We start from the raw sequence: 27384 nt of genomic DNA, 5'->3' as shown, positions 1-27384 counted from the left end.
AATAAATATGGTATACTCCAGGGTGGGCCAGAGAGGGAGTGGGTCTTTGGATGAGTTGAGTAAGCTTTTTAATTTTGCAGGAGGTTTAAAGGTGGCTTTGAGGTTGTATTTCTGTAATATTCTGTTTATTCTATCTGATGTCCCTTTAATGTAAGGAATGGTTATAGTTTTATTGTAGTCTGGTTTATCTTGACCTGGGAGGTGGCTAAAGGTGTGAAATTTGTGATTAAGACAGGGTATATGTGGAATTACCATGCTGGCAAGTATGACAAGCTTAGGAGATTGCTTGGATCAGTGCCATGGCATGTACAACTGCAAGGGCTGGACGTCGATAGAGCATGGGAAGTGATCAAAGAGCATTTACAGGAGGTTATGGCTGATTGTATACCTAAGGTCCGAATAGTGAAACAAGGAGGGGTTAAATGGATGAATAATACCATTAAGCTTGAGCTGCAAAAAAAGAAACAACTATGGAGGGAATTTAAAGAAAGGGGTGACCTGCAGGCACACGAACGGTATAAAGTACAGGCCAGAAGGGTAACGAGTGTGGTAAAAACAGCAAAAGCCGATTATGAAAGGAAACTAGCTATGCAAGCAAAAGAGAATCCCAAACAGTTCTTTCAATATGCTGCAAGCAAGAAAAAAACTGTACATGGCAAAATGATTTTAAGGAATGACGATGGTAAAGAGTTCACTGAACCAGTCGATATAGTGGAGTTACTGAGCTCACACTTTGCAAAAGTATATCATCCAGGTGGTGACGTTGAAAAAATGAAGGAACCATTAGTTTATATGGAAATTGTGATGAATGAAGTGGAGGTGAATAGTCTATTACAGAACCTTAATGTGAATACATCTGTGGGATTGGATGGTATACCGGCATGGGTCTTGCATGAAGCGGCTAATGAATTATCAGTGCCCTTGACCATGTTGTTTAATCTGAGTCTCAGGTCTGGCTTAGTCCCGAAGGCGTGGAAAGAGGGGAAAATAGTTTCACTGCATAAAGGAGGATCCAAGACTATGGTTGCAAATTACCGACCGATCAGCATATCAGGAGTCGTTGTCAAGGTCTTGGAGAAAGTAGTCAAGGGAAAAATACAGGAATGGATTGATGAAAATGAGATACTGTACAGAGGACAGCATGGCTTTGTGAAGGGTAGATCATGCCTCAGTAACTTGCTCAAGTTTTATAACAAGGTGACGGCTGAACTGGATAAGGGAAATGGGTTTACAGTGATACTGCTGGACCTGGCAAAGGCGTTTGACAGGATACCACATGGAATTCTAATCCGTAAACTACAACATATGGGAATGGATATAGGGTTGGTGAGATGGATAGCTGGGTGGTTGATGGAGAGATATCAAAGAGTAGTTTATTCAGGAGTAGAGTCCAAAGAACGGCCTGTGACTAGTGGTGTGCCACAGGGTTCTGTTCTTGGACCACTGCTGTTTAATCTGTTCATTAACGATATAGGGAAGGGTCTAAGTGGGACAGTTCATTTGTTCGCTGATGATGCAAAGTTGGGTAGGGCGATAGTGAATGCAGAAGATGTCAAAGTCTTGCAAGATGACTTAGATAGATTGGAGTTCTGGACTAAGGAGAATGGATGTCAATTTAATGTGACAAAATGTAAGGTTATGCATTTCGGAGTGAAAAGATTAGCAGCAGTATACCACATTGATGGAACTGTACTCCAAGAGATTGATGAGGCCAGGGACTTGGGAGTGTTGGTGGATAGGGAGATGAAGTTTAGGGGGCACATTGCGAAAGTAGCTAAATCAGCTCATCAACTCACTTGGTTGTTGAAAAATACCTTGATGAGCAGAGACAAGCAAGTTATTGTACCTCTGTACCAAGCCTTGATAGGACCGCATCTCGACTACTGTGCCCAGATTTGGTCACCTCGGTTCCTTCTTGATGGGGAGGAGGTTGAGAGGATCCAGAGGCGAGTGACTAAGATGATAGCAGGTCTATGGAATGAACCATATGAGAACAGGTTGAAGATTTGTGGGTTGCAGAAACTAGTTGATAGGCAGAAAAGGGGAGATATGATTGAGATATTCAAATTGCTAAAGGGATTCTATAGGATTAATTCAGAGGATATTTTTGAGATCAGGACTGGTGGTGGGAGAACTAGGGGACACCCATGGAAGCTGGGCAAGAGCGTGGTTAGCAGGGGTGTTAGAGCTGGGTTCTTTACTTTTAGAGTGGTAAATGAGTGGAATAAGCTGCCAGAGTCTGTTGTGGGTACTATGACAGTGAGCGAGTTCAAGGCAAGGTATGATAGATACTGTGAGAATGTTGAACAGCTGTGTGAACATGATGTTTAGGGCCTCCCTCGATGAGTCTAAGGACTCCTGGAGTAGCCCGTGGTAATAATAATAATAATAATAATCTTTGTTTTTTATTGAAGTCTTGTAGAGAATTTTGTTAATAGTGTTTTGGCTGTAACCATTTTTTAGGAAAGTGTTGCTGATAACTTTAAATTTGTCTTTCAGCAATACAAGTTATCAACATATAATAAATTTAGTTTAATCCTTTATCCAAGTGTAAGCAAACAAAGTTTGTGCCTGAAGTATCTTCAGGACTGAGGCAACTCATGGTAAAGGTGGACCAAGCTCTCATCACTTGTCTTAGTATCTCCCATAATGAAAAGCACATCTCCTTGCAGACATGTATAATGCTATGCATTAAGGGAAGGGCCACTACTCAGACTGGTTTCGACCTTTATTGAGGTCTCGTCAGTGGGAGCCAGATTTACCTATATGAGTCCTGAAGATACTTCAGGCGCAAACTTTTGTTTGCTTACACTTGGGTGAGACACCTTTTGGCAACTTGTATAGGTAAATATGATTTCTCCATTACTTCCACCTTAGTGCTTTATGCCTTCAAAAATAAATTTATGATAAGCTTTGGAATAATTTTAGTTGTAATCAAAGCTAATGTATGTTTATCTTTAAAAATAATGATTTCTTTATCTTCGTATTTTTCCTAATTTATGTTCCTGATTTTTTTTTTTTTAAATAAAGAATTGTTTCTGTAAGTTTATTTATAGAAAAAAAGGCTGTTAAATAAAGGATAGGAATGTTGCTTCATTTTTATGATTTTTTTTTTTTTGGTAATAAAATTGGTTAGTAGGCAATTAATCAAGAAAGCCATTTCTAAGAAGCATCAAAAGCATTTGCACAGTCAAAAGAAAAAAAATTACTCTTACCAATAATTCCAACTACAAGTTCTTTTTTGTTTTCATCCAGTCCAACCAGCAAAGAATAATCCATCACAGTTCGACTTGCTAAGAAATCTGCATCATTACTTATTGCTTGTGTAAGAACAGTTTTTGCATGTGGGCGAATGTATAATGGACAGTCACAGGTTACTAGAAATTCAATAATATCCATGTGTTATCAACTGGATATTTTAAGTTTTTTTTTTATTCTATAAAACCTAATGAAAATGGAAAATTATAAATTGAAGCATATAATATCAAATACAGTTTACACTGAACTGAAAGTCAAGAAGGATTCAAAGGTAACAGTTTTATCAGTGCAGTGCATTCTGCACTATGTACTTCTTTTTTTGTTTCTAGATGTAATTCACTGTATCTTAACATATGAACAACAAAATTCAGTACATGGTATGGGGAACAAAAATAATACGTATGTGTACTAGAAAAATAAATAATGGTTTAACACATGTAAAGAAAAAAATTACTGCATCTGATATATTGCTACTTGTTATAAGGGCATCAGAGAGAGACTATAATAAGTACTGTTAAAAATCAATATTTAAAGACAATAAATATTTTTCCACATAATATTAAACTGTTATTCATTTTTCTAGCATGCCCAACACGTATACTTCACTAAACATTTTTAATATAAATATATGTGTATGTAGTGTTGCCCTTTGGTTAATGATCTAAAATTTCAATTGGAGAGCAAGTTTCTGGATGGATTTTGCACGATATGACAGTAGCTATATGTAGCACATAAGAGAGAGAGAGAGAGAGAGAAAATATAAAGATGAAAGTATTACTATGAGAAGTGTGGCAATCAAATGGACAGATTATAGAAACAGAAAGTATTTGAACATGGCGAAAAAAGAGGAGGGGGGGATAGGAATGGTGGTGGTGATGATGAATGTGATGTGGAAGATATTACATGAAAGTTGAAAGCAAATGGTATTACACAAAGATTTGATTCACATAACTTTTGGAACAAAACAGATGTATAATATTTTGTTAGGGGTGGGGGGGGGTAAGCTATGAAGAGGATAGCTGCAACTCTATGTAAAAGAACATATGTCAGATATGGTGGTGATTGTGTGGGCAAATGACTTGGAAGTTAATGGGGGTTGGGAGTAAGGAAGACCATTGTAAATTTAATGAAGTTGTGAAAGATGAAAGCTAACAGTGTAATTCAATGTGAATGTAGTTATGGGCTTCTTATGTTATGGCAGCAATGTGAGGCAAAATGTGTGCAGTTTGTAAATGTCATCATCATCATCATCATCATCATCAAATTCCTGCCATGTACCCTCAAGGGGTGTACAGGATATGATAGTACTACATGTAAAAAATTACATAATTATTAATTTCCTATCTACAATTTTCCTCCAAATCAGTCTGTTACTTGTCAAGACTCCAACATTATCAGATCTTATATTTCTATCGTCTAAAGCACTTTGTACCGTATCAATCCACCTATATCTTGGTCTTCCTCTGGGTCATTTTGCTAATCTTTCCTCGCCCATTCTGTTTAAGTGACCATGCCACCTGAGATTAGCTCTGCTAACACATTCCTGGATGCTGACAATGTCAAGTTCTTTCCTAATATGATATTGCCATTGATGCCATCTGTTCACGCCTATAATCTTTCTCAGGACTCTCATATCTGTGGTCTCTAGTCTTTGGTCAAGTGACCCAGACTAGAGTCACTTGACCAAAGTGACTCTAGTCTGGGTCACTTGACTTCTGACCCAGCTCTCAGATCCATAAGTTAAAACTGGTTTGAACACTGTCTTGTATACAGCTAATTTAGTGTTCCGACTAATTTCTCTCTTATTCCATATGAATTTATTCAATTGACTTCCCACCATACCATCTTTGCTGATTCTGTTGTCTATTTCTATATTTAATTTACCATCTTCAGTAAAAATCTTGCCTAAATAGCTGAAATGTTTTACTTGTTCAACAGGTTCTCCATTCACAACACAGTTGACATTTTCAATGATTCTGCCTATTTTCATTGTCTTTGTCTTTTTATTGCTAACCTTCATACCATATCTATTACAACAGCTATTCAATTTAGTCAGAGAAGCTTGCAGACTTGTAGCAGATTTATTTAGAAGTATAACATCATCTGCATAAAGCAAAGAGCTGACATTAACTCCAATTTTGATATCATGTTTAATACCACTTTCCTTCATAATGTGATCCATATAGATAATAACAGAGGGGATAACGTACATCCTTGTCTCACACCAGATTTAACATTAAACCATCTTCCTGTACTTCCTTCAATTCTAGCTGCCGACTTACAACTCAAATAAAGACTAAGTATTGCTTGATTATAATGCCCCATTGACACCATATAACTGCAGCGTATTGAATAGCTTCTCTCTTGGCACCTTGTCATATGCCTTTTCCAAATCGACAAAACTTAAATACAGATCTTTGTTATATTCCCATGCTTTCTCAACTATTTGTCGTAAAGTGAAGATCTGATCCTGACAGCCTCTATTTGGCCTGAATCCAGCTTGTTCTTCACCAAGCTTTTCTTCCAAAATTCTTCTCAACCATTTCTCAAGTATACTTGCATAGATCTTGCCAAGAACACTCAGTAAGGAAATACCTCTGTAATTCTCACATGCAGTTTTATTTCCCTTTTTTATATATGGGTACTATGAGATCTCTACTCCAATCATCGGGAATTTGTCCCTCTGTCCAGGCTTTCTGAACTATGCAGTGCAACCACTGTAAGACTTATACCACCATACTTCAGCATTTCTGGTTGAATATCATCTACTCCTGCTGCCTTTCCACATTTCAAGCCTTTGATGGCTTTTTCTACTTCAAGTATGGATATGTATTCCTGACCGCATGCCTGGTCAGTGTTTTTTACCACTGTGCTGTCATCACTGCTTGTTTCATTTAGCAGTTTTTCAAAGTAATTACTCTATACTTCAAGGATATCTTTTTCTCCCGTTTTCATGTCACCTTTATCATCTCTAATTCCTTTTACAGCACTCTTTCCTCCATTCTTAAGCTTCTTCAACAACCTCCAGAATATTTTGCCACCTTCTTGATATTTATTTTCTATATTCTTGCCAAAGTCCTCCCATGACTTTTGTTTAGCTAGTTTTACACAGTGTTTAGCATTCTTGCATTTGTCTCTATATTCTCTAAGAGCAAAAGCTGACTTATTTCCTTCACTGCCTCTTTAACTTCCTGTGTCCACCAGAGAGTTCTGATTTTTTTTATCCTTACAGACAACCTCACCACATGCCTCGCTGGCAGAATCAATCAATGTTTTCTTCAGAGTTTGCCACTGAATCTCCAAGGTTTGATTCCTGTTCTCAAACTCTTTCATTTTTTCTTCAATAATCTTTGTGTATTTTAATCTACAGTTCACATCTGAGAGCTGCTCAACTTTTATTCGCTTTAAAACTTTCTTACATGTTATTCTTTTCAATATTAAATTCAATTTTATCCTGCTCAAGACTAAATAGTAATCACTTCCAATTTCAAATCCTCTGTACACTCTGATGTCCTGCACCAGGGAGAAAACATCACTATCAACAATAACATAGTCAATGAGACTTTTCTTATTCCTAGCCTCTTCTCTCCATGTGAATTTGTGCACATTTTTATGTTGGAACATGGTGTTAGTAATAACCAGTCCATGTCCTGAGCAGAAATCCAACAGATATTTGCCATTATTATTAGCTTTGCTCTTTTCTCCAAATTGTCCTAAAATATTTTTGTATGTCTCACAATCATTTCCTACTCTGCTATTTAGATCCCCAACAAGGACCAACTTTTCATTTTTCATTTTGTCAGTTGCTTTTTCTAAAGCCTCAAAAAACTCCTCCACTTCTACCTTAGTAGAACCTTCTGTGGGACCATAGGCACAAATAAGTCTCATTGTCCAGTTCCCCATTCTCATATTTGCACACATTACTCTACTTGAGACTGACTGCCATTCAAGAAGATTAGTCTCGTATTTTGTGTTGAATACTATGGCTACTCCTTCTTTTCCTTGATTGTCATTGCCTGAATATAACATTTTGTATTTATTGCTCAGAAAGATCTCACCAGTTTTGGTCTTTTTTGTTTCAGTCACCCCTATTATGTTGATCTGGTACTTATCTAATTCCTTAGCTAGCTTCATTTCTTTTCCATTCAGGCTTCTTACGTTGATAGTACCGATCTTTAACTCTGGTGATGTTGAGTTGGGGTTTGTTTTCAGATTTGTTCCAGTAGCTGACTTTTCGCTGTTCGCCCTGGTTCCCTGGCGAAAACAACGGGGGCCTTGTTTAACCGGGCGACGCCCCAGCCGGCATGAAATTCTGTCATGTTATACTATAATTTTTTTATTTTGGTTTAACCAATAAGAATACAATTTGGTCGGCTAAATCCCAAATTGCCCGTTGTATGAAGCCAAATATTCAGGGAAAGCCTGAATAATTTAAAACAGATGGCATACACATTAATTGGTTTGTTCATGGATATTTGGAGAGTACCAACACCATGTACAGCAGACCACCACCACTAGTATTTTCACAGACAATCACAAATATCCATGTCCACAGCAGGATTTGAACCGCAGCCTTTTGGCTGGAGAGTGGATAAGCTAACCACTCAGCCAGCCAGGCCAGCTGGAAATTAACAAGGTAATTTCTTTTTTCGTAAAACTGTACCTTGAGGGGGTACACAATACTATGATCTTACATATTAGTCTTCTAAGTTACTACTAACTGCATCAATCTGTACAGGTCTTCTTCTGATTTCTTTTCAGCCATCATGCGATAAAACACCTGTTTTGCTTACCTTTCCTCTAGCCATTATGGAAAAGAAAAGGACTATACCAAACCGTTATGATAAGGAAAGAAAGGACCATTCTATTTTAGATTATCTCTACTCACATATTCTTGAATGCTAATAATGTCTAGTTCTTTTAAAAATTAAGATATTAAAAAAGAACTTGACATTATTTGAGAGTTTGGTTAGAAATAAATTAGTTGATCAGAGAACAGCGATATCAAAGTTCAGAGGAAAATTTAGACTTATTTCTAACCAAGCTCTTATGTCCTTACATTGTATACTCATTTATGTGTATTTCAATGTGATGAGAATAATGTTGTACAAGGCCTGAGGGAGAAGCGAAACACTAAAGGATTTATAAATGAATGAATCAGAGTTCTATTAAATGTTAAGTAAGCTTGATGATAATAGGGATATTGGGTTTGGTTGCATAATATGCCCACCATCATCCTTTCCTGATATGTACCCTGAGGGGGGGGGGGGTACAAGCTACTATGATCTTACATATTAGTCTTCTAAGTTACTACTAACTGCATCAATCTGTACAGGTTTTTCTCTGATTTCTTTTCAGCCATCATGGCATAAAACACCTGTTTTGCTTACCTTTCCTCTAGCCATTGTGGAGAAGAAAAGGACTATACCAAACCATTATAAGGAAAGAGCCATGCTATTTTAGATTATCTCTACTCTCACATTCTTGAATGCTAATAATGTCAAGTTCTTTTTAAAATGAAGATATTAAAAAAGACCCTGACATTATTTGAGAGTTTGTTTAGAAATAAATTAGTTGACCAGAGAACAGAGATATCAAAGTTCAGAAGAAAATTAGAGAGTGAATTCTCCCTCAGGCCTTCAAATGATTTCTTTCTAACCAAGCTCCAAGTTTCTAACCAAGGGTTGGATTCTGAATGAACAGAATTGGAATTTATTAATACCTCATTTAGAATCTAACATAATCTACCATTCCCTGAGCAAAATTTTTTTTTTAAACTAATAGTCTTATGCTCATAATAGGCTATTTATGCAATTTCTTTCAAGTTAATTATGTTAATTAACATTTATTTATTTATATATTTTTGGGATAAATTACAGTTATGAAAAGCTGTGTATTAAAATATCATTTATTTTGTGAATTTAATCCCTTTAATATAATATCAAAAACTGTAATATGTGCAATTTTAATGTATCCAGGAAATTCCTTAAGATGGAAACCTTAAGATGGTTGATGTCACAACAACCAATCAAACACCTGATTGGTTGTTGTGACAAATTTCTCCTAGTGCTGCCTTAGCGTGAGTTGCTGTATACTATGCACAAGGCCATTTCGATATGAGCTACGGTTAGAACCAGATTTTGGCAGGAAAAGAGACGAGGGCTTGACTAGTAAGAGAGAAGAAATAAGAGCCAGGGACACAACGAGAAAGGGAGAAGGAATAGAGAGAAGTGGAAAAGCAGGAAGCAAGAAGGAAGGTGGCCGATTGACATGGCATGAACAGAATAGGAAGGACTGGGAATCACTTTGCACTTTGACTTACCTTTTTTGGAGTTCTAATTCTATTATAATTTCCTATCGCCTTGCAGTGGAATAATGCAGGACAAGGGATAATAAGAATAAGAATAAGAAAAGAAAGAAATTGGAAGTTGAACCAGTGCAAAAGGATATATTCTCCCGAGTCTATTAATCAGGTATGGAAACAGAAGATTCCTTTAAGTTTGTGTAATCTCAAAGTGAAAGTCAACAAGAATTTAGGTGTGTTCATAGGATTCTCGATGTGAAGAAGCTATACTGCTTATGCCGGTAAGATTATCATTTCTATACCTAGTGTGAAGTAGCGAACTTATTTCCGGCGAACATAATTTAATCCTTATTGCTGTATTTAACTATTCAAGATCGAACGTGTGATGTAGTGAGACATTTCCCTCCTGACGTGCCAAATATTGTACCATTTGGATTAATGGTTCAAGACTGAAAGTGTGATATAGAGAAGCCTGTTGTAAGAAAACTTGATGTAATATTGGAAACTGAAATTTCTGCGAACTATTCTGCTAAGTTGATAGAACTTTGAAATCTTCAAATGAATGTCTGATGGTTTATATTTTATAACTGTTCTGAATAGTTAAACTGAGTTGATATTTAAACTATATTAAATAATAACTTTGATCAGAGTGAAGTGGTGATAGGAATCCTTGATAATAAGAAGAATAGAATCTGTATGCATAAGTTCTAATCGTAATTATTATACTCAGCTGAGCAGTTTGCTAGTATCTCAATGAAAACTTACTTATTGTTTAACTGTATTTTCCCTACTAGAAATCTTTGCTTTGATGTAAATTTATGTGACACTGCATTAAATGTTTTTATTTAAGTTCAATCTAGTGTTTGCCTGATTTCTTTCTGCACCGCTCATTATAATATTTCGGATCTTAGGGAACCTTATATAATAAAGAGAACCTCAGCCTAAAATTAAGTTAGTAATAATATAGATTGGTTGATGGTTGATTCCTCAACGTTGCTCGTGCAAATTTGAACATAGAGTGGCGCAGTATAAAAAACATTTTTTTTTATGTTTCGATGGAGAGTCAACCAACAGCTAGTAAACACAAAGGAGAAGGAATTTTGATCCAACACAAGTTTGATGTTTTGGCTTATTTTGCTCTTATTTCACATAAATTTATTCAGCTGGTTTCCTACATGCTATACCATACCATGCTATTACCATACACCAGATTTGCTTATTTTATTATCTATTTTCATGTTCAAATTACCATCTTCACTAAAAATTATGCTAAAAATGGCTGAAAAGAGTAACCAAATAGCTCAATCATTACTGACTGAATTATTAATAACTGTGTTAACTACCAAATCATTAATGGCAGTACAAAATTCCTCTAATTCTCAAGGGTGGCTTGATGGATAGATAAAAAAAAAAAGAAAAGAAAAAAGAAGTATATGGAGGAGTAGAATCCAAGAGAAACCAGGTGATCAGTAGTGTGCTGCAAGGCTCTGTACTTGGATAATGTTATTTAATTTGTACCTGAATAATATAAGAAATAACTTGAAGGGAGATGTTCGGTTGTTTGCTGATGATACAAAGTTGAGAATAGCAACAGTTAATCCAGGTGATGTACAGAGCTTGTAGGATGATTTAAACGGCTAACAGTACGGGTAAAACATAAAGGATATCAATATAATGTGGAAAAGTATAAAGTTAGGCATTTTGAGATAAAAAGATTATAAGCTGTGTACCACACTAAGAGAGATGTACTCCAGGAAACTGATAAAGTCAAAGATTTGGAGGTAATAAAAGTATATAGATGATTGAAATTTAGAGGGAATACTGCTAAGATAGCTCACAGCGTTACTTGGTTATTGACGAATACACTAACAAGCAGAGATAAGAGAGAGTTATCAATCCTCTTTATAAAGTCTTGATATGACCATATCTGGATTACTGTGATCAGATCTGGTTCCCTTGTTTTGGGAATGAGGAAGTGGTGGAGAAGATCCAGAGACCAGTGACTAAGATGGCGAGTGGCCTGTGGAATTCTCCCTATGGGGATAGACTGAGAGTTTGTGGGTTGCAGAAGTTAGTTGATAGGCAAAAAAGAGGGTATACGACAGAAACATTTAAGCTATTTCAAGGATTTTATAGGATTAATACAGAGGAAATATTTCAGCACTTGGCTGAGGTCATCCCTGGAAATTGGATAAGAGTGTGGTTAGCAAGGGTGTAAGGATTATATTTTTCGTCTGGAGAGTGGTGAAAGAATGAAATGGGATGTCAGTCAGTTATGAGCGCTCTGTCTATTAATGGATTCAAGGACAGGTACAATAGATATGGTGGGGATTGTTTGAGTCTTCCATGATGAGTCTTCAGGCTTCATGGAGGTGCCCATGCAACAATAATAATAATAATATATTTTTAGGAAATGTGTGAAGGAATTGTCTGTGCCTTTAACCAGTTATTTATTGAGATTTTTGCAATAGGAAATGCTTGTGATGCAGTGACGAATATGCCTGATAAGACAGACTCACACACACAGTGATATTTTTGACCCGTGTTAAGATATTTGATAGGCACTGCACAGTAATGTAGCATACAAGTTGAATGTTATTGGGATGGATAACAGTTTAATGAGGGGGGGGGATAATCACAACCTGGTGCAAAGCTAAGGAGAGAGAGAGAGTAATAAGTAATACCCATGTCAAGCCTATTTGGGAGGATATAAATAGATTAGTAACTCAGAAGTGAGTGGGTTTGTTTTTTTAATATTACTAAAGGCAATGTTTGCATGCTGGAGTACAGAGATGTAATGCTGTGTACTGTTTCTGGTGAACCTGTTCTCCAGGAAGTGGGCGAGATTCAGTATCTATGAAAGTCAAGAGAGACCTGAAGTTTGAAACACATTACAAAAGTCATAAAAACTACACAGAACATTTTTGTTATTCTAAGGAAGATTCTGGCAAGTAGGGATAAGGAGATCGTTGTTATTATTTTACTTTAGAAGATGTAAATCAGACCATGATGAGATTCAGAGACAAGAAACTAAGGGAATATTATGACTAGAATACAGAGTATGAGAAGAGCTTGAGAGAATAAACTGTAGAGCTGAGCAGACAGGCAGAGGAAAGGTGATATGATAGATATTCAAGTGTGAGGAGATTTTACCAGATTCACATGGAAGGGATTCCTCAAAGAGTGAACGAAAGAAGGGTTATCCTTAAAGTTTGATAATAGAATGGTTAGCAAGGAAATGAGGACTTTTTATATAGTAAGTGCTTGGTGAGTGGAATGCTTTGTTGAAAAGTTTGTGAACATGGAATGTATGCATGAATACTATGGCACATTGATGTGAAGTCATTGGCCTCTATATACAAGTAGTTTAGTTGTGAAGATACTTCACATGCAAATTTTGTTTGCTTACACTTGGATAGAGGATTAAACAAGAACATAATTTCATGGAAAATTTAATTTAGAATGTATGAGTGAATTTAAGGTATAAAATGAAGTATATCAGTGGTTGAGAGGGACTTTTCACAGCGAGTTTACCGACTCATGGAGAACTTTATCATCCCTATGTATGCTAGATTCAATGGCGTCTTATGGCCATAATTTAAATTAATGCTATCTGCAAAGTTTGTAAATTTCATGTGTTCTTTGGCCAATTTGTCTACCTTGCAGGATGGGAGGAAACTCTGGAGTTTCTGAGAGGAAAAGCCCTGCCACATCTGCATGAGACAAACTAACTCACCTTCATCTGAAAGTCTTTATAATGATTTTCTTCATGTCCCAGATGGAACTGAGAATCAGGTCTTTCCAACTCAAGGGAAATGTCTTTATTGAATGAATTGAATTTATTGAATAGGCTTTTGGAGATCTAATAATGACAACACACACACACACACACACACGAGATAGACAGCTAGATTTTTAAGAAAAATAACAATGAAATATATATAAACAGTAATATACCAAGTCATGTAACCATGCTACATGACTTGCATATCACACTCATTAAATATACCATAATTTTAATCTACTATTTAACACATGGGTAAATTTGGTCAGCATGATTGGTCAGAATCTCCAAGCAGAATATGTCATGAATTACTTCATATTTCATAAATGTTTCTCTTATATTTATGAAAAAGAAAACTTTATTATTTTATTAATTTAAAAATAGATATATGCAAGTGCATACAATTAATCTACAGTGAAAAAAATATGTATACAAAACTCATTAATTAGTGGAACGTTTGTGTTGAATCTTCTTGACCAACTTATTCAAATTTGGAATAATGTCTGAACAGATTCCATATAATTTGACAAACAGTTATGCAGCAAAAAAGTAAAAAAGAAAAATCTTCAGGCACAGATATTAGGCAAGGTTCTATGTTCTAGTTTTTTGCATAACTAGTTCCTGATCTCTGTATTAGGAAAAGAAAAAAAAAAAAAGAGAGAGAGATAATTAGTGGCTGCCTGATATATAAATATGGAGGTAAAAAGTTATAGGTTGTTATATTTAATTACAACTGTTAGAAATATTAGGAATGAAAAGTTATCTGTGGATTTTGATTGGTCAGTCTGACCACAAAGGGCAACAGAAACATAAGATACTGAAAAAGGTTCAATAAATATTTAATTAATATATCTAATGCAAGAGAAAGGGGAATGGCATTGAGTATAACAACGGAGGAAGATAATGGGCATGCTTGTTATTTTGCATTTATCAATACCTTCTCTCTCTCTCTGTTTGAATTACATGAATTATTTGTGTTGTTAGAGTAATTCTTTTAAAATGATTATTGTAGATTGTAATTTTATTTTAGGCTAATAATTTCTGTTATAGTCATATTTATGTTATATTTAGTAATTTTTTAGTTTTACAGTAAAATTTAACTACTTCCATATCATAGGTAGTAAAATCACCTACAGCACAATAGTGGGACTATCTTTATAGGACTATATGGCAGAAGTTGAATAAGGAGTGATTGGTACTTGGCAGAGAATTCCTGTTAGGTGTTATGTAGGAATATTATGTTTAGATGAATGAAATAACTGGCATGGTTGGGAATAGTGAAGCAGAAAGTTGCATAGCTCTAATGATTCTGATGTGATATATGACTTGGTATTGAGAAGAATTTTGTAATATGCATTATCATAGGTAGATAATTGGTAATGTGATTTATTTATGTATCCACATGTTGCTGAGAACTGAAGTATAGTAATGAAGATAATTGAGATTTTTCCAACTACTGAACTATATGTAGTATTCACACTAGAAAGTGGATCAATAATACTTGGATCTTTAAGTACACTTTGTTCTTTAATATGCTACTGCATGTAAAAGATTGTAGATAATAGTAATTTAGTCATAGATATACATAAGCGAATGCTTAAGTGTGATTAATGAAATACTGGAATGATAATAAGATGATGTTAGTGCTATGATGATAAGCCTGACAAAAGTAAAAAAAACGTATTTTTATTGTAGTATTTTGATCGACTTGTTTGAAAACACTACATTAAACTACAATATGAGTTTCTATCAGCACTTAAACCTAAACACAAGAAAGTTAATTACTGATAAATAAAGAAAGAAAGTTAGAGCTGAACACAAGGGCAACTTTATTAATACTGGATGTACATTTGATAGAAATACAGTCGTAAATGGCATATAAAAGCATAATTCTTCCATTTTTACTGCAATATAGTTTAAATTTTTAACCTTCAACACAGCTGTCATCTTTTATGTCTCACAAACATTCATCAGTTGCTGTTCAGCGATTTCATAAATTGCTGCTGTTGTATGAGACTGGCTAACTCACCTTCCATTGTAGAGGGAAGGTGAGTTAGCCAGTCAAAAAAAACATTGGTCCACATAGGACTGTCAGGTAAGGATTATAATTTTAGAGCATAGCTAAGTGACAACCGCTTCTGTCAAAGTAAGAGTGTAGGTTTATTTTCTTTGACATAAAGACCAAAAATGGATGACATCTGAAATTCACCTAGAGGCTATTCATATTCCCTAAATTGTGGATGGGATCCAACCACCCTTGCCAAAGCTTATATTTATGAGCTTTGAGTGAATAAGCACACAGTAAAGAACATTAATTTGCACTCATTATAGAAGATAGAAAATGGAGGATCTTTAGCATCCTCTTGCACTTTTGTCTTAGATGATAAATATGTGTAAGGAATGTTAGTTTCTCATCAAAAATCTGGGATATTAGTTTGTGCAAAGGTGAAGATTGTGCTCTTGGCAAAACTGTATATGACACTTTTTTTTTTTTTTTGACTAAAAACTTGAACCCATGGAGAAAGATAATCGATAGCTTGTTTCAGTTGTGATCATCCTCGTGATACAGGAACAACAGAAAAATGTAAAGTCACCAATATAAAGAGCACTGCCTGTAGTCAGAGAAAGATGTTTTGTTACTGCTTTAACTTTGACAGAGGGAAAAAAAACAAAAAAAAACATTATACTTAACATAGATCCTCAGGGAATATCCTCCTCCTGGCAGTATAGCCAAGAAAGTGTTGTTCCACTTGAACTTAGCACAGATTCAGAGCTAGAGAGAATTCATTTAATTAAAAAAAAAAGGGGGGGGGTTGAAATGCCCTTTTGATACCAAGGTTATAAATCTTTTTTTTTTTACTATTCTATACCTCCAGGCTGTCTAAAAAAAAGCCCTGAAAGCTTTTCACATTTCAGGAATGCATCTCTGATGGATGTTTGTAGATGAATCAAATGGTCTAACATTGTTCAGTTTCTACAGAAGCCATACTGTAAAAAAAAAAATAACATCAAGGGCATCCTGTTCTGATGATGACTCCTCTAGAATAACTGAGTGATTCTCCCCCCCCCCCCCCCAATGGATGTTGTTCAGAGTAGCTGTTCTGAATGTTACCAACATTTCTGTGAAAATGTCGCATATAGTTATTTTGCTGTTTAAATAAAGAAGGTCAACCATTTCCCTATATTGGCTGTTTAGCTGTTGTGTGAATAATGATATGTCTGTATGTGAGGTGGAAGTTTTCTGTTGACAACGATATATCTAAAACTTTTGTATGGTTGGGATTCTTGTGAGGATCTTTCATATAAAGATAAAGGATTTCTGAACAAATACATTTGAGATTTAACATTAATGATTCCCACTCACTGGGGTCAAATATAAAATCTAAATTCTTTCATGGAAACATACATCAATGCCTACACCACAATCCAGCAGGCAGTATATGTCCACAGAGGCAAGCAAAACACCAGGGTTATTTATCCTAGATGTTATACCAGTACTCTAGCCAGCCTTAAGTTTTATCTACCAGACCATAAGGAGACTGACTACAATATTACTGACCCTTGTGGACAAGCCTATCCTAGTTGGAACCATCCAGGACTTCCCATAGCATGCATGCACAACAAACATGGCAAATAGGATATTAGATCCTAGTGGTGGTGATCTGGAGAATAGGAAAGTAGAAAAGACCTAAGACACAGAGTGAAGAATATGGAAAGAAAAGACAAGAAAAAGAACAAGAATGAAAATGGCCAAATCATCACTGGGAGGACTACTGAACATGAACAGGCCCTGCATGGAGATGCCTTGTACTGATAAAGTTTTGAAGAGCTCAGTAATGGTAACCCATTGATCCATACTGGATTGAGGGGCAAAATCCTACAGAGAGCACAACAATAAGTTACTGGATAAAGAAGATTCATTATTCATCATTAAAACAGTTGCCAAGGTTGAAGTAATGCAGTAATCATATATTTTCTATATAAAAGTAAGTGAAAAGGTATAACACCTTATTATTAAAATACTCTAGATTAGAGTTAGTTGTAGAAAAGTTTGTGAGAGCATTTGATAAATTAGTGAAATCAAGAGAATGAATAACATGCTGGCTTGATGATAGAAATGGATGTTTGATGAACAGCAAATTGTGTATAGGAATCAGTATTTAAAAGAAAGGAAGGAAGGAAGGACAAGTGGTATGCCAATGGCAGAGGGTTCTGATTTAGAGTAGGGTTGTTTAATTTTTATGTGGACTATATAGTTCAATGTGTGAAATATGATAATTCAGTTGTCTGAAGACAATGCACAGCTGGGGAGAGCAACACTAAAAATTCTGATGTGAGGTTACTTTCAGGAGGATATAAATAGGCTGGTGTTGTAGGTAAAGGCATGAGAAGATGATTCACTGTTGCCAAAAGTTTTTGAACTTTGTCCAAAGGAAATGAAAATGGACTACAGTGGAGTAGTCTTTATCTGTACAAGGAATATGGGATTGATGGTGGATAAATGGGTGTAGTTTATGGAACACAATGTAAACATCACTCAGGGGATTACCACAGCAAAGAAAAGGATATTGAAAAGTTGGAATAAAATTATGCTTATACTAGACCACAAGGCAATGATCAGATCTGAAGAACAGGAAAGGGGTTGGACTTCTGTGATTATATGATCATACATCACATGAATATCTAGAAGATAAGGAAATATTATGGAGGTAACTAACTAACATCGTATGAAGATATTGACTATGAGGAGAGACTAATGGAATTTGCAAAGCTAGCAAACAAGAGGGGAAGAGGTAATGTGACTGAGACAGAACTTGAGGAAAGAAGCTTGTGCAGGATAAAGAGATGCAAGAGATCATCCTGGAAGCTGAATAAGGAAGTTAAGTGGAGAGTGACAAGTAGATTGTGTTTGCATGGAGAGTAGTGGAATGCATGGAAATGGATACAAAAATGGTAGGTTAAATTTACAGAGGAAGATAGTTCAATTGACGCAGTCAGGAATATCCTAAATATCCATAGCTATTCAAATTAAAGACTGAACAAAAACTGACCAATTTGAACATATATATCAATATGATAATATATACTGGTAACGAAATCTTAAATGTGTTGATCTATGGCAATATTCTGTACACATGATGAAGGTCAAAATTTTTCTGGTACAGTGGAACCTCAGTCGTCGAATGCCTCTGTTCTCAAACAATTCGGTTCCTGAACATATTTTCCGAACAAAAAACGCCCCAGTTTCCGAACAGGCAAATGGCAATCACGTGCTCTGTGTGCTGAGCTGTAAGGCGGGAAAGTGTCAGATACGTGGCAGCCTTCGTTCAGTGAAGATACCTGCTTGCATTTGCAGTGAGTTTTCTTGATTTTCTTTTTTTTTTTTTTTTTTTTTTTTTTTTTAATATATTATTATTAATTAAGCCACCATGGGGCCACAGAAGAATAGTGACGGCAGCAAACCAAAAAGAAAAGTTGTTAGAACCACGATAGAGATGAAAAAAGAAATCATATCCAAACATGAAAATGGCGTTCGTGTCTCTAATCTTGTTATGCAGTTCGGTATGGCGAAATAAACGATCTGTACAATACTCATATATCAAATATATCAAAAATAAGGAGGCGATCAATTTTCGTCTATATTTTATCTATTTATTCTGTTTATTCTTTTTATGTAAGATTTTATGCATTTTCATTATGTTTGTATACGATCTTATGCATGAAGTACTGTTGTAAAGGTTTAAATAAACAATCATCTGGGGGTTCAGGAATGGATTAATCCATTTTACATTAATTCTTATGGGAAAATGGTTTCAGTTTTCAAACAATTCGGTTTCCGAACAGCCTCCGGGAATGAATTAAGTTCAACAACCGAGGTTCCACTGTATTCTCTTTAGGAAATCTATCAACTTATTTGCTAGGAACTTTCAGTACACTTTCTTCATTTTTCAGGACTACTTCTTTAACTACTCATATTTACCATGGTGTTTTTTTTTTTTTTTTTTTTTTTTCCCTATCCTTGCAAAACAACTTCACACATGTTTCCCTAGCTAAATCCATCAAAGTTTTCTTCAGAGTTTGCCACTGAGACTCCAAAGTTTGGTTTTTATTTTCAAATTATTTCATTTTTTCTTGAATATGTTTGTACAGTTGAGTCTATAGTTTACTTGTAAAAGCTACACAACTTTAATTATTTTTAAAACTTTCTTAATATTGTTCTTTTCAAGGTGATATTCATTTTTATTCTCCTTAAAACTAAGAGATGATCACCTCCAATAGCAAATCCTGTATATACCCTTGTATCCTAAAAACTAGCATGAAGATATTAGTATTGGTATTATTTCCAAGCCTCCATGAGGGTCTGAAGACTCATTGTAAAAGGCCAAACACTCACATGCCACAATAACTACCATACCTTGTCTTGAAGACATTCATTTTTGGAGCACTCACCACCCACTCTGGCAACACATTCTCCATCCATTCAAATTCCACCAATGCAAACAATCTCCTTTTCACTTCCTTACTCAACCTTTGTACAGTTTCCAAAGATCTCTCATTCTCCCATCATTCTATGCAATAATTCCTCTGAATCTATCTGATAGGTTCTTCTTACCAACTTATGTGTGTCATATCACTTCACCTCTCCCAAACTCTGACACTGCATCCTTATACACAACTTGTTTCTGTCAACCATTCCTGCAAGTAAGCAACCAACTGATAATATCTATCCCTATCCCACTCAATTTCAACAGTAGTTTATCATGTGGTACTCTATCAAATGCTTCAGCAACGTTCAGAAATGGATTGACAGAGAATCATTGCAAATCTAAAATTTGCAACAAACAGCACAGGTTTACTGAGGGAAAGTTGTGTTTGAGTAACTTGCTTACATTTAATAATAATGTCATGGTTGAGACAAGGGAAATAGATATATCATAATACTTTTGGACTTTGCTAAAGCTTTTGATAGCATTCAGCATGGTAGGCTGTTGCATAAGTTGGAGGATATGGGATTGGATTATAACTTACTGGTTTGGAAAGAGGATTGCATCAAAACATGGTGTATGGGTAATGTGAGTCTACAAGGTTCAAGGATCCTGGGGGTACAGTAGTGTACCCCCAGGATCAGTCCATGGTCCACTGTTATTCATACTTTACATTAATGATATTGGGAAGGATTTAACAGGTGACATACAGCTGTTTGTTGATGATGCAACGATAAGCAGGGTAATCAGGAATGCAACTTACATGCAATACTTGCAGAATGATTTGAATAAGCTGGAATTGAGGGCATGTATAAATGTCTGTCAGTTTTTAACATTAATAAATGTAAAGATATGCACTTTGGTGTGATGAGCTATCCAAGGGTGTATTATATTGATGGGATTATGCTAGAAGAAGCTGACCAAGCTTCTTGGAGTTTTAATAGATGGAAGTTGAAGTTCAGGGATCATATAGCAAAATTGCGAATACAATTCAGAAGATAATTGTAATGCTGAAACGAATATTGACAAACAAACTTTTACAAGGCTTTGACATGACTTCATCTAACTATTGTGTGTAGATCTGGTTTCCTGGTTTTTCAAAGTAATGCAGATACAGCAGAGAGAGTTAAAGATGATATGAGGACTATGGAATGAGGGGAGAGAGAGAGAGAGAGAGACTGAGAATTTGTGGACTACAGATGATAGCAGACAGAAGAAAGGAGGATGATATAATAGAGACTTAGAAACTTTTGAAAGGGTCATACAGGATACCAGTAGATGAAATTTTTCATTTTATGGAGGATGGGAAGGGGACGAGAGGGTATCCATGGAAGTTGAGAATGAATGCAGTCAAGAAAGGGGTAAGAGCTAGATTTTTCTCTCATAGGATAGTGCATGACTGGAATGGCTTGCCTTTGGTAGTTCACACTACCTGTCACAGACAGGTAGTGTGAGTGATATATATGACCTTGTTTGATGAGCCCCTCACTCCTGCAGGTCTCTTGTAATATTAATAATAATGACTTTTTTGGTTATATTCATTTTATTTAGTTGGTTTGGGTTATTTTTGGATGTGAGCTAAGGCAGCCATGCATTAGTGTGCTGTTGAATGTATATTTTCAGGACAGCTTTTGTTCTTGTTGTCTGTTTTATGGAAGTTTTTTCCCTTTGTTTTTGATCCAAAAAAAAAAAAAAAAAAAAAATACCATTGTTACAATTTTCAGAATGCAATTTGAATCAAAGTTTAAGAGGTGTACATCTTACAGACAGCATTTAGTGGCAGCCATTTTATTTGTATCTCGTCTATGACATTAAAACAGCATTTAAAACATGACATTAAAACAGTAATTTTTAAACAAATAAATACACTTAAAATATCAAAATGGAAGAAGAAGAAAAAATTACATTTCAGAAGATTTTCATCCAGCAGTACAGTGTCATCCTCTAATCGACCATCTGTATTTACCATTCTGTTTCGCACAGAACCCTTGAGATCATATTTTTTGGTAATATTACGTCCATAGAATAAATTTTCCATGACTAAGAGATCCATTTTGGATGCTGTATTTGTGATGGAGTTCTTGTATACAATTCTATATACACCAACAATTTTAGCCAATACAGTAGGATTCTGGGGGGAAAAAATGAAATATGAAAACAGTGTAACTGACTATGCTTAACTGAAGCAAAAATACCTGTTTTAATAATTCTGTAAATAAAAATCAAAATTTGAAAAAGGTTAAAAAATACAGCTACTTATTTAGATGCTTTAAATTTAGGTAGCGACTTGAATTTTTCCTCGGTTTAAAGATGAAAACAAAAATACAGAACAGTGAAATATTGTAGTATTATACTTTAACTAGATGTGGGCATTGAATGAAATAAGTCTAGAAAGAAAGAAACTAATTAACTGTAAAACACACTGTCTTCAAGTAACTTTCCTCTAGGAAGTTGCTAAGGAGCAGCTTGATCCTGGGTAGTTTAATACAGCCATACTTCTTAATCTTGGCCTAGTGTTTTAAGTTAATGCAGATTCCAAAATGAGTATTACATATGCTTCCATGCAGGATTATAATTCTCTTACATCTCATACTGCATGAAATGTCTGGAGCATCATGTTGAAAGTTTTCCACTTGGTTATAATATAAATTAAAGATGCCAAGAAATTATAATCTTGGTTTAATCCTTTATCTAACTGTACGCAAACAAAGTTTGCATGTGAAGCAATTTCACGACCGGGCCACTCGTATATAGAGACTAATGACTTCACATCACTTGCCTTAGTATCACAATAATGCAAAGCACATATCCTTATAGAAATGTAATTGCTATGCATTATGGGAAGGGTCACTACCCTTCCCATAATGGTCTGTTTAGAGATATCTCTGATTAGAGATAGATGTTGAAAGTTTTTCCACTTGATGTGAAGTCATTAGCCTCTATATACAAATTGCCCAGGCGTGAAATTACTTCACGTGCAAACTTTGTTTGCTTACACTTGGATAAAGGATTAAAAAACATATACAGTAAACTCTCAGTTTAACGGACATAATTTGACAAATAAATACAGATAATGAAATAATTAATAAAAAAAAGAATAATATGATAGTTATCGGAAGCGAGGTGTTTATAAATTGAGTCTTTGGATACATTTGTGTATAATCATGATATTTCGCATGTTCTCATTATACTTCGCGCACGTGCATGTGCTTTGGTTCGGTAGCATAGTACCAGTAGTGTTGCTAGTGCAAAACACATGGTATTTAGGCTGCTGCTGGAGTAATTTTTAGTTAAACCGTTATTATGTTATTATTATTTGACACCTCCAGGGAGTCCAAAGACTCATCGAGGGAGAGTGTGCCAACAGCATCAAATGATTGGTTCCCTTCCAACTACTAACCGTGCTCAAACTTACTTAACTGAGCCATTAGGCAGAGGCTCTATCAATTGATCACTTTCCAACTTACTTAATAAGTAAGTTGGAAAGTGGTGCATCTGTTGCTCATGTTTGTGAACTTTACGGGGTGAAAAAGCAAACAGTTTCAGACATACACGAAAATAAAGACAAAATTGCTCAGTTTTCATTAAAATATTGAGAGCTCCAAAAGTGGTTTCACTGTGGCAGATAAGAAACATGTGAAGTTGGCCAAGCATAAGAATTGAGAAGAAGGAGTTTATAAGTGGTTTATTCAACAGCGGTCTAGTGGCGTTGTTGTTCGTAGTGTTGAACTAAGGTCTGCTGCTGAAAAACTGGCACAACACATGGGCTTACAGTTCTAGCTGAGTGATGGGTGGCTTTGGTGCTTTTGTGAATGGCATAGCATTACAAACAGGTAAACATGTGGTGAAGCACTGAGTGTCGATATTGAACAAGTTAAGACCTTCAGAAAATACATCAATGAAGTCATTGAATCTGAGGATCTTATTTTGTCTCAAGTTTACAATGCAGACGAGACTGGCATGTTCTATCATGCTGTTCCCAAAAATACCCTCACGAACAAACATGAGATTAGCACACTTGGCCACAATTAAACAAGGAGTGCATTTCAGCCCTACTTTGCGCTAATGCCGATGGCATGCATCGCCTCAAGCTGATGGTAGTTGAAAGAGCACAAAAGCCTAGTGCCAATGTTATGTTGCCTGTCATCTCTTCCAGCTCAAGATCCTGGTTTACAAGTGAAATTTTTTTACAAGAGTTTTTCAATCACTTCATACTTGAAGTGCAAATCTACCAAGAAGAGTTCCTGAAAATCTCTCCTGAAGATGTAAAAGCTGTTTTACTTCTTGATAATGCATCAGCCCATCCTAATGCTGACAAGTTGGTTAGTAGGAATGGAAGAATAAAATGTATCTTCCTTTCTCCAAACACCACTTCTATAATATAACCTATAGGCCAGGGAGTGATTGTTGCCTGCAAGAGGTTGTATAAGAAGTTTCTTGAAGAGGTTATGATTGTGATGGAGAATGAAAACGATTCCAAAAAAGATACAAGAGGAGCCAGGACACTTCATAATTTGCATGCATACAACATCAAGTCCTCCATCTTTAATTTTGATGCCACTTGGAAGGAGATAAAGACTACAACATTGGCTAATGGCAGGACCAAGTTACTGAATGGGAGTGAACCAGAATACGATTTCAGAGGTTTTGAAACCTCTGATTTCTGTGAAAATTTGATGCGAGATGGTGATAATGTCAGTGAGAATGACATTGAACAATGGCTAGACATCGACGAGGCTACCAAATTCTTAGCCAGGAAGAAATTGCTGAAAATGTTCTATGGGGTGATCAGGAGGTTGACAATGAGGAAGAAAAAGATGAATCGTTCCAGCTGGTCAAAAACTGTTGGCAGTTAGGAACACATGGACAACATCATCTCGTTCATAGGCGCATCTACAAATCCAGAGGTAACTGCTTATTACAAATATTTTTGGCAATTATGATCATTAATTATTAAGAAACAGTATAAAAGTGAAAAGCAACTGAAACTTGATGTTTTTTTTCAAGCCCAATCCTCAGTAAAATGATATTTACATAAAAATGTTCTCATTAAAATATATTAATACTGTACCACTGAAAGTGTTTTATTTTCAATACTATTTCTAATATTTGTGATTTAACAGACTTTTGATTTTACAGACAACCCTTAGCCCCTAACAGTCTGTTAAATCGAGAGTTTACTGTGTATATATTTCTAAAGTAACTGTTCTTATCAAGGACAACTGAGCAACCTTTATCTGCCAAGAATATAATTTCTGGGCATTTTTAATTTAAAGTATAAGTGGAAAAAACTTTCAACATCTATCTCTAATCCGGAGCATTTTAGTAATAAGGTGTGACACCTTTTGGATACTTGTATATGGAAATATGACTTCTGCATTACTTCAACCTTGGTATCACTTCTGGGTCTGGCTCCCACTGACGAGATCTCAATAAAGTTCAAAACCAGTCTGGGTAGTGGCCCTTCCCATAATGCATAGGATGTGCTTTGCATCATGGGATACTAAAGCAAGTGGTGTGAAGTCATTAACCTGTATATACAAGTTGCCCAGGCATGAAATTACTTCATGGGCAAAATTTGTTTGCTTACACTTGGATAAAGGATTAAACCAAGAATATAATTTCTTGGCATCTTTTTTATTATTATTATTATTATTATTATTATTCCAGGCAACTCCAAGGAGTCGACAGACTCATTGAGGGAGGCCCTAACATCACGCCAAGAACAACTATTCGACATTCACACAGTATCTATCATACCTTGCCTTGAACTCATTCACGGTCATAGCATCCACCACAGACTCAGGCAGCTTATTCCACTCATTCACCACTCTCCAAGTAAAAAACCTAGCTCTAACACCCTTGTTAACCACATTCTTGCCCAGCTTCCATGCATGGCCCCTAGTCCTCCCACCACCACCAGTCCTATTTTCAAAAATATCTTCTGGATTAATCTTATAGTAACCATTCAGTAATTTGAATGTCTCAATCATATCACCCTTTTTCCGCCTATCGACCAATTTTTGCAACCCACAAATCTTCAACCTATTCTCATAAAGTTCATTCCACAGACCTGCTATCATCTTGGTCACCCGTCTCTGGATCCTCTCCACTTCCTCCCAATCATGAAGAAACACTGGTGCCCATAACTGGGCACAGTAGTCCAGAATGGGGTCTTATCAAGGCTCGATACAGAGGAACAATAACTTATTTGTCTCTGCATGTTAAAGTATTTTTCAGAAGCCAAGTGAGTTGATGAGCTGATTTAGCCACTTTTGCAATGTGCCCCCTAAACTTCAATTCCTTATCCACTAACACTCCCAAATCCCCGGCCTCATCAATCTCCTGGAGTATGGTTCCACCAATGTGATATACTGCTGCTATTCTTTTCACCCCAAAATGCATAACCTTTGCCACATTAAACTGACATCCATTTTTCCTAGCCCAGTCCTCCAAACTATCCAAATCATCCTGTAAAATTTTGACATCCTGTGCACTCACAATTGCTCTAACTTTGCATCATCAGCAAACAAGTGAACACTTCCTCTCGGATCCTTTCCTATATCATTGATGAACAAATTGAAAAGTAGTGGTCCAAGAACAGAGCCCTGTGGCACACCACTAGTCACCAGCCATCTTTTAGATTCAACTCCTGAATAAACCACTCTCTGGTATCTCTCCATCAACCACCCTCCTATCCATCCCCATCTGCTCCAGTTTACTGATTAGGGTTCCATGTGGTATCCTGTCAAAGGCCATGGCAAGGTCAAGTAGAATCACTGTAAACCCATTACCCTCATCCAGTTCAGCCGTCACTGTGTTATAAAACGCGAGCAAGTTACTGAGGCATGATCTACCCTTCACAAAACCATGTTGTCCCCCCATACAATATCCCATTTTCATCTATCCAATCCTGTATTCTTTTCTTGACTAATTTCTGTAAGACCTTGACAACGATTCCTGAAATGCTAATTGGTCGGTAATTTACAACAGCAGTCTTGGAACCACCTTTATTCCACTGCATAATTTTCCCCTCTTTCCACCCCCCCCCCCCCCCTTGGGACTAACCCAGACCCGAGACTCAAATTAAACAAAATGGTCAAGGGTACTGACAATTCTTTAGCTGCTTCTCGTACAACACGAGCTGGTATACCATCCAATCCCACAGATGTATTGACATTGAGGTTATGCAATAGACTACTCACCTCCACTTCATTAACCACAATTCCCGTATAATCTACTGGTTCATTCATTTCTGCAATGTCACCACCTGGATGATATATTCTTGCAAATTGCTCACTCAGTAACTCAACTATATCGACTGATTCAGTTACCTACCCACCATCGGCATTCTTTAAAATCATTCTTTCATATACATTTTTCCTTTTACTTGCAACATATCAAAAAAAATTTTTAGGACTCTCTTTAGCCTGCATGGCCAATGTTCTTTCGTAATCCTTTGTTTGCTTTTCTTACAACACTCGTTACCCTTCTGGCCTGCGCTTTATACTATTCATGTGCCTGCCAGTCACCTTTCTTCTTAAATTCCCTCC

At 36.0% G+C, this 27384-nt stretch overlaps 1 protein-coding gene across 1 annotated transcript in view; it reads right to left on the bottom strand.

Moving 5' to 3' along the window:
- fab1 (1-phosphatidylinositol 3-phosphate 5-kinase fab1) overlaps positions 1 to 27384 on the bottom strand; it is a 757444-nt gene that overhangs the window by 18955 nt on the left and 711105 nt on the right. Inside the window, exons 39-40 of the mRNA XM_090401892.1 lie at positions 21737 to 21962; positions 3216 to 3377 (exon numbers count right to left, since the gene is read on the bottom strand). Coding sequence (XP_090258018.1) covers positions 3216 to 3377; positions 21737 to 21962 — 388 coding nt within the window. The remainder of the gene's footprint in view (positions 1 to 3215; positions 3378 to 21736; positions 21963 to 27384) is intronic.

Source organism: Typopeltis vanoorti, chromosome 12, assembly GCF_054136105.1.
Source record: "Typopeltis vanoorti isolate ZY-2024b chromosome 12, IOZ_Tvanoo_1.0, whole genome shotgun sequence".
Classification (NCBI taxonomy): domain Eukaryota; kingdom Metazoa; phylum Arthropoda; class Arachnida; order Uropygi; family Thelyphonidae; genus Typopeltis; species Typopeltis vanoorti.
Note: the sequence above shows the minus strand (reverse complement) of the source record. Positions and strands in the feature narration are given on the sequence as shown.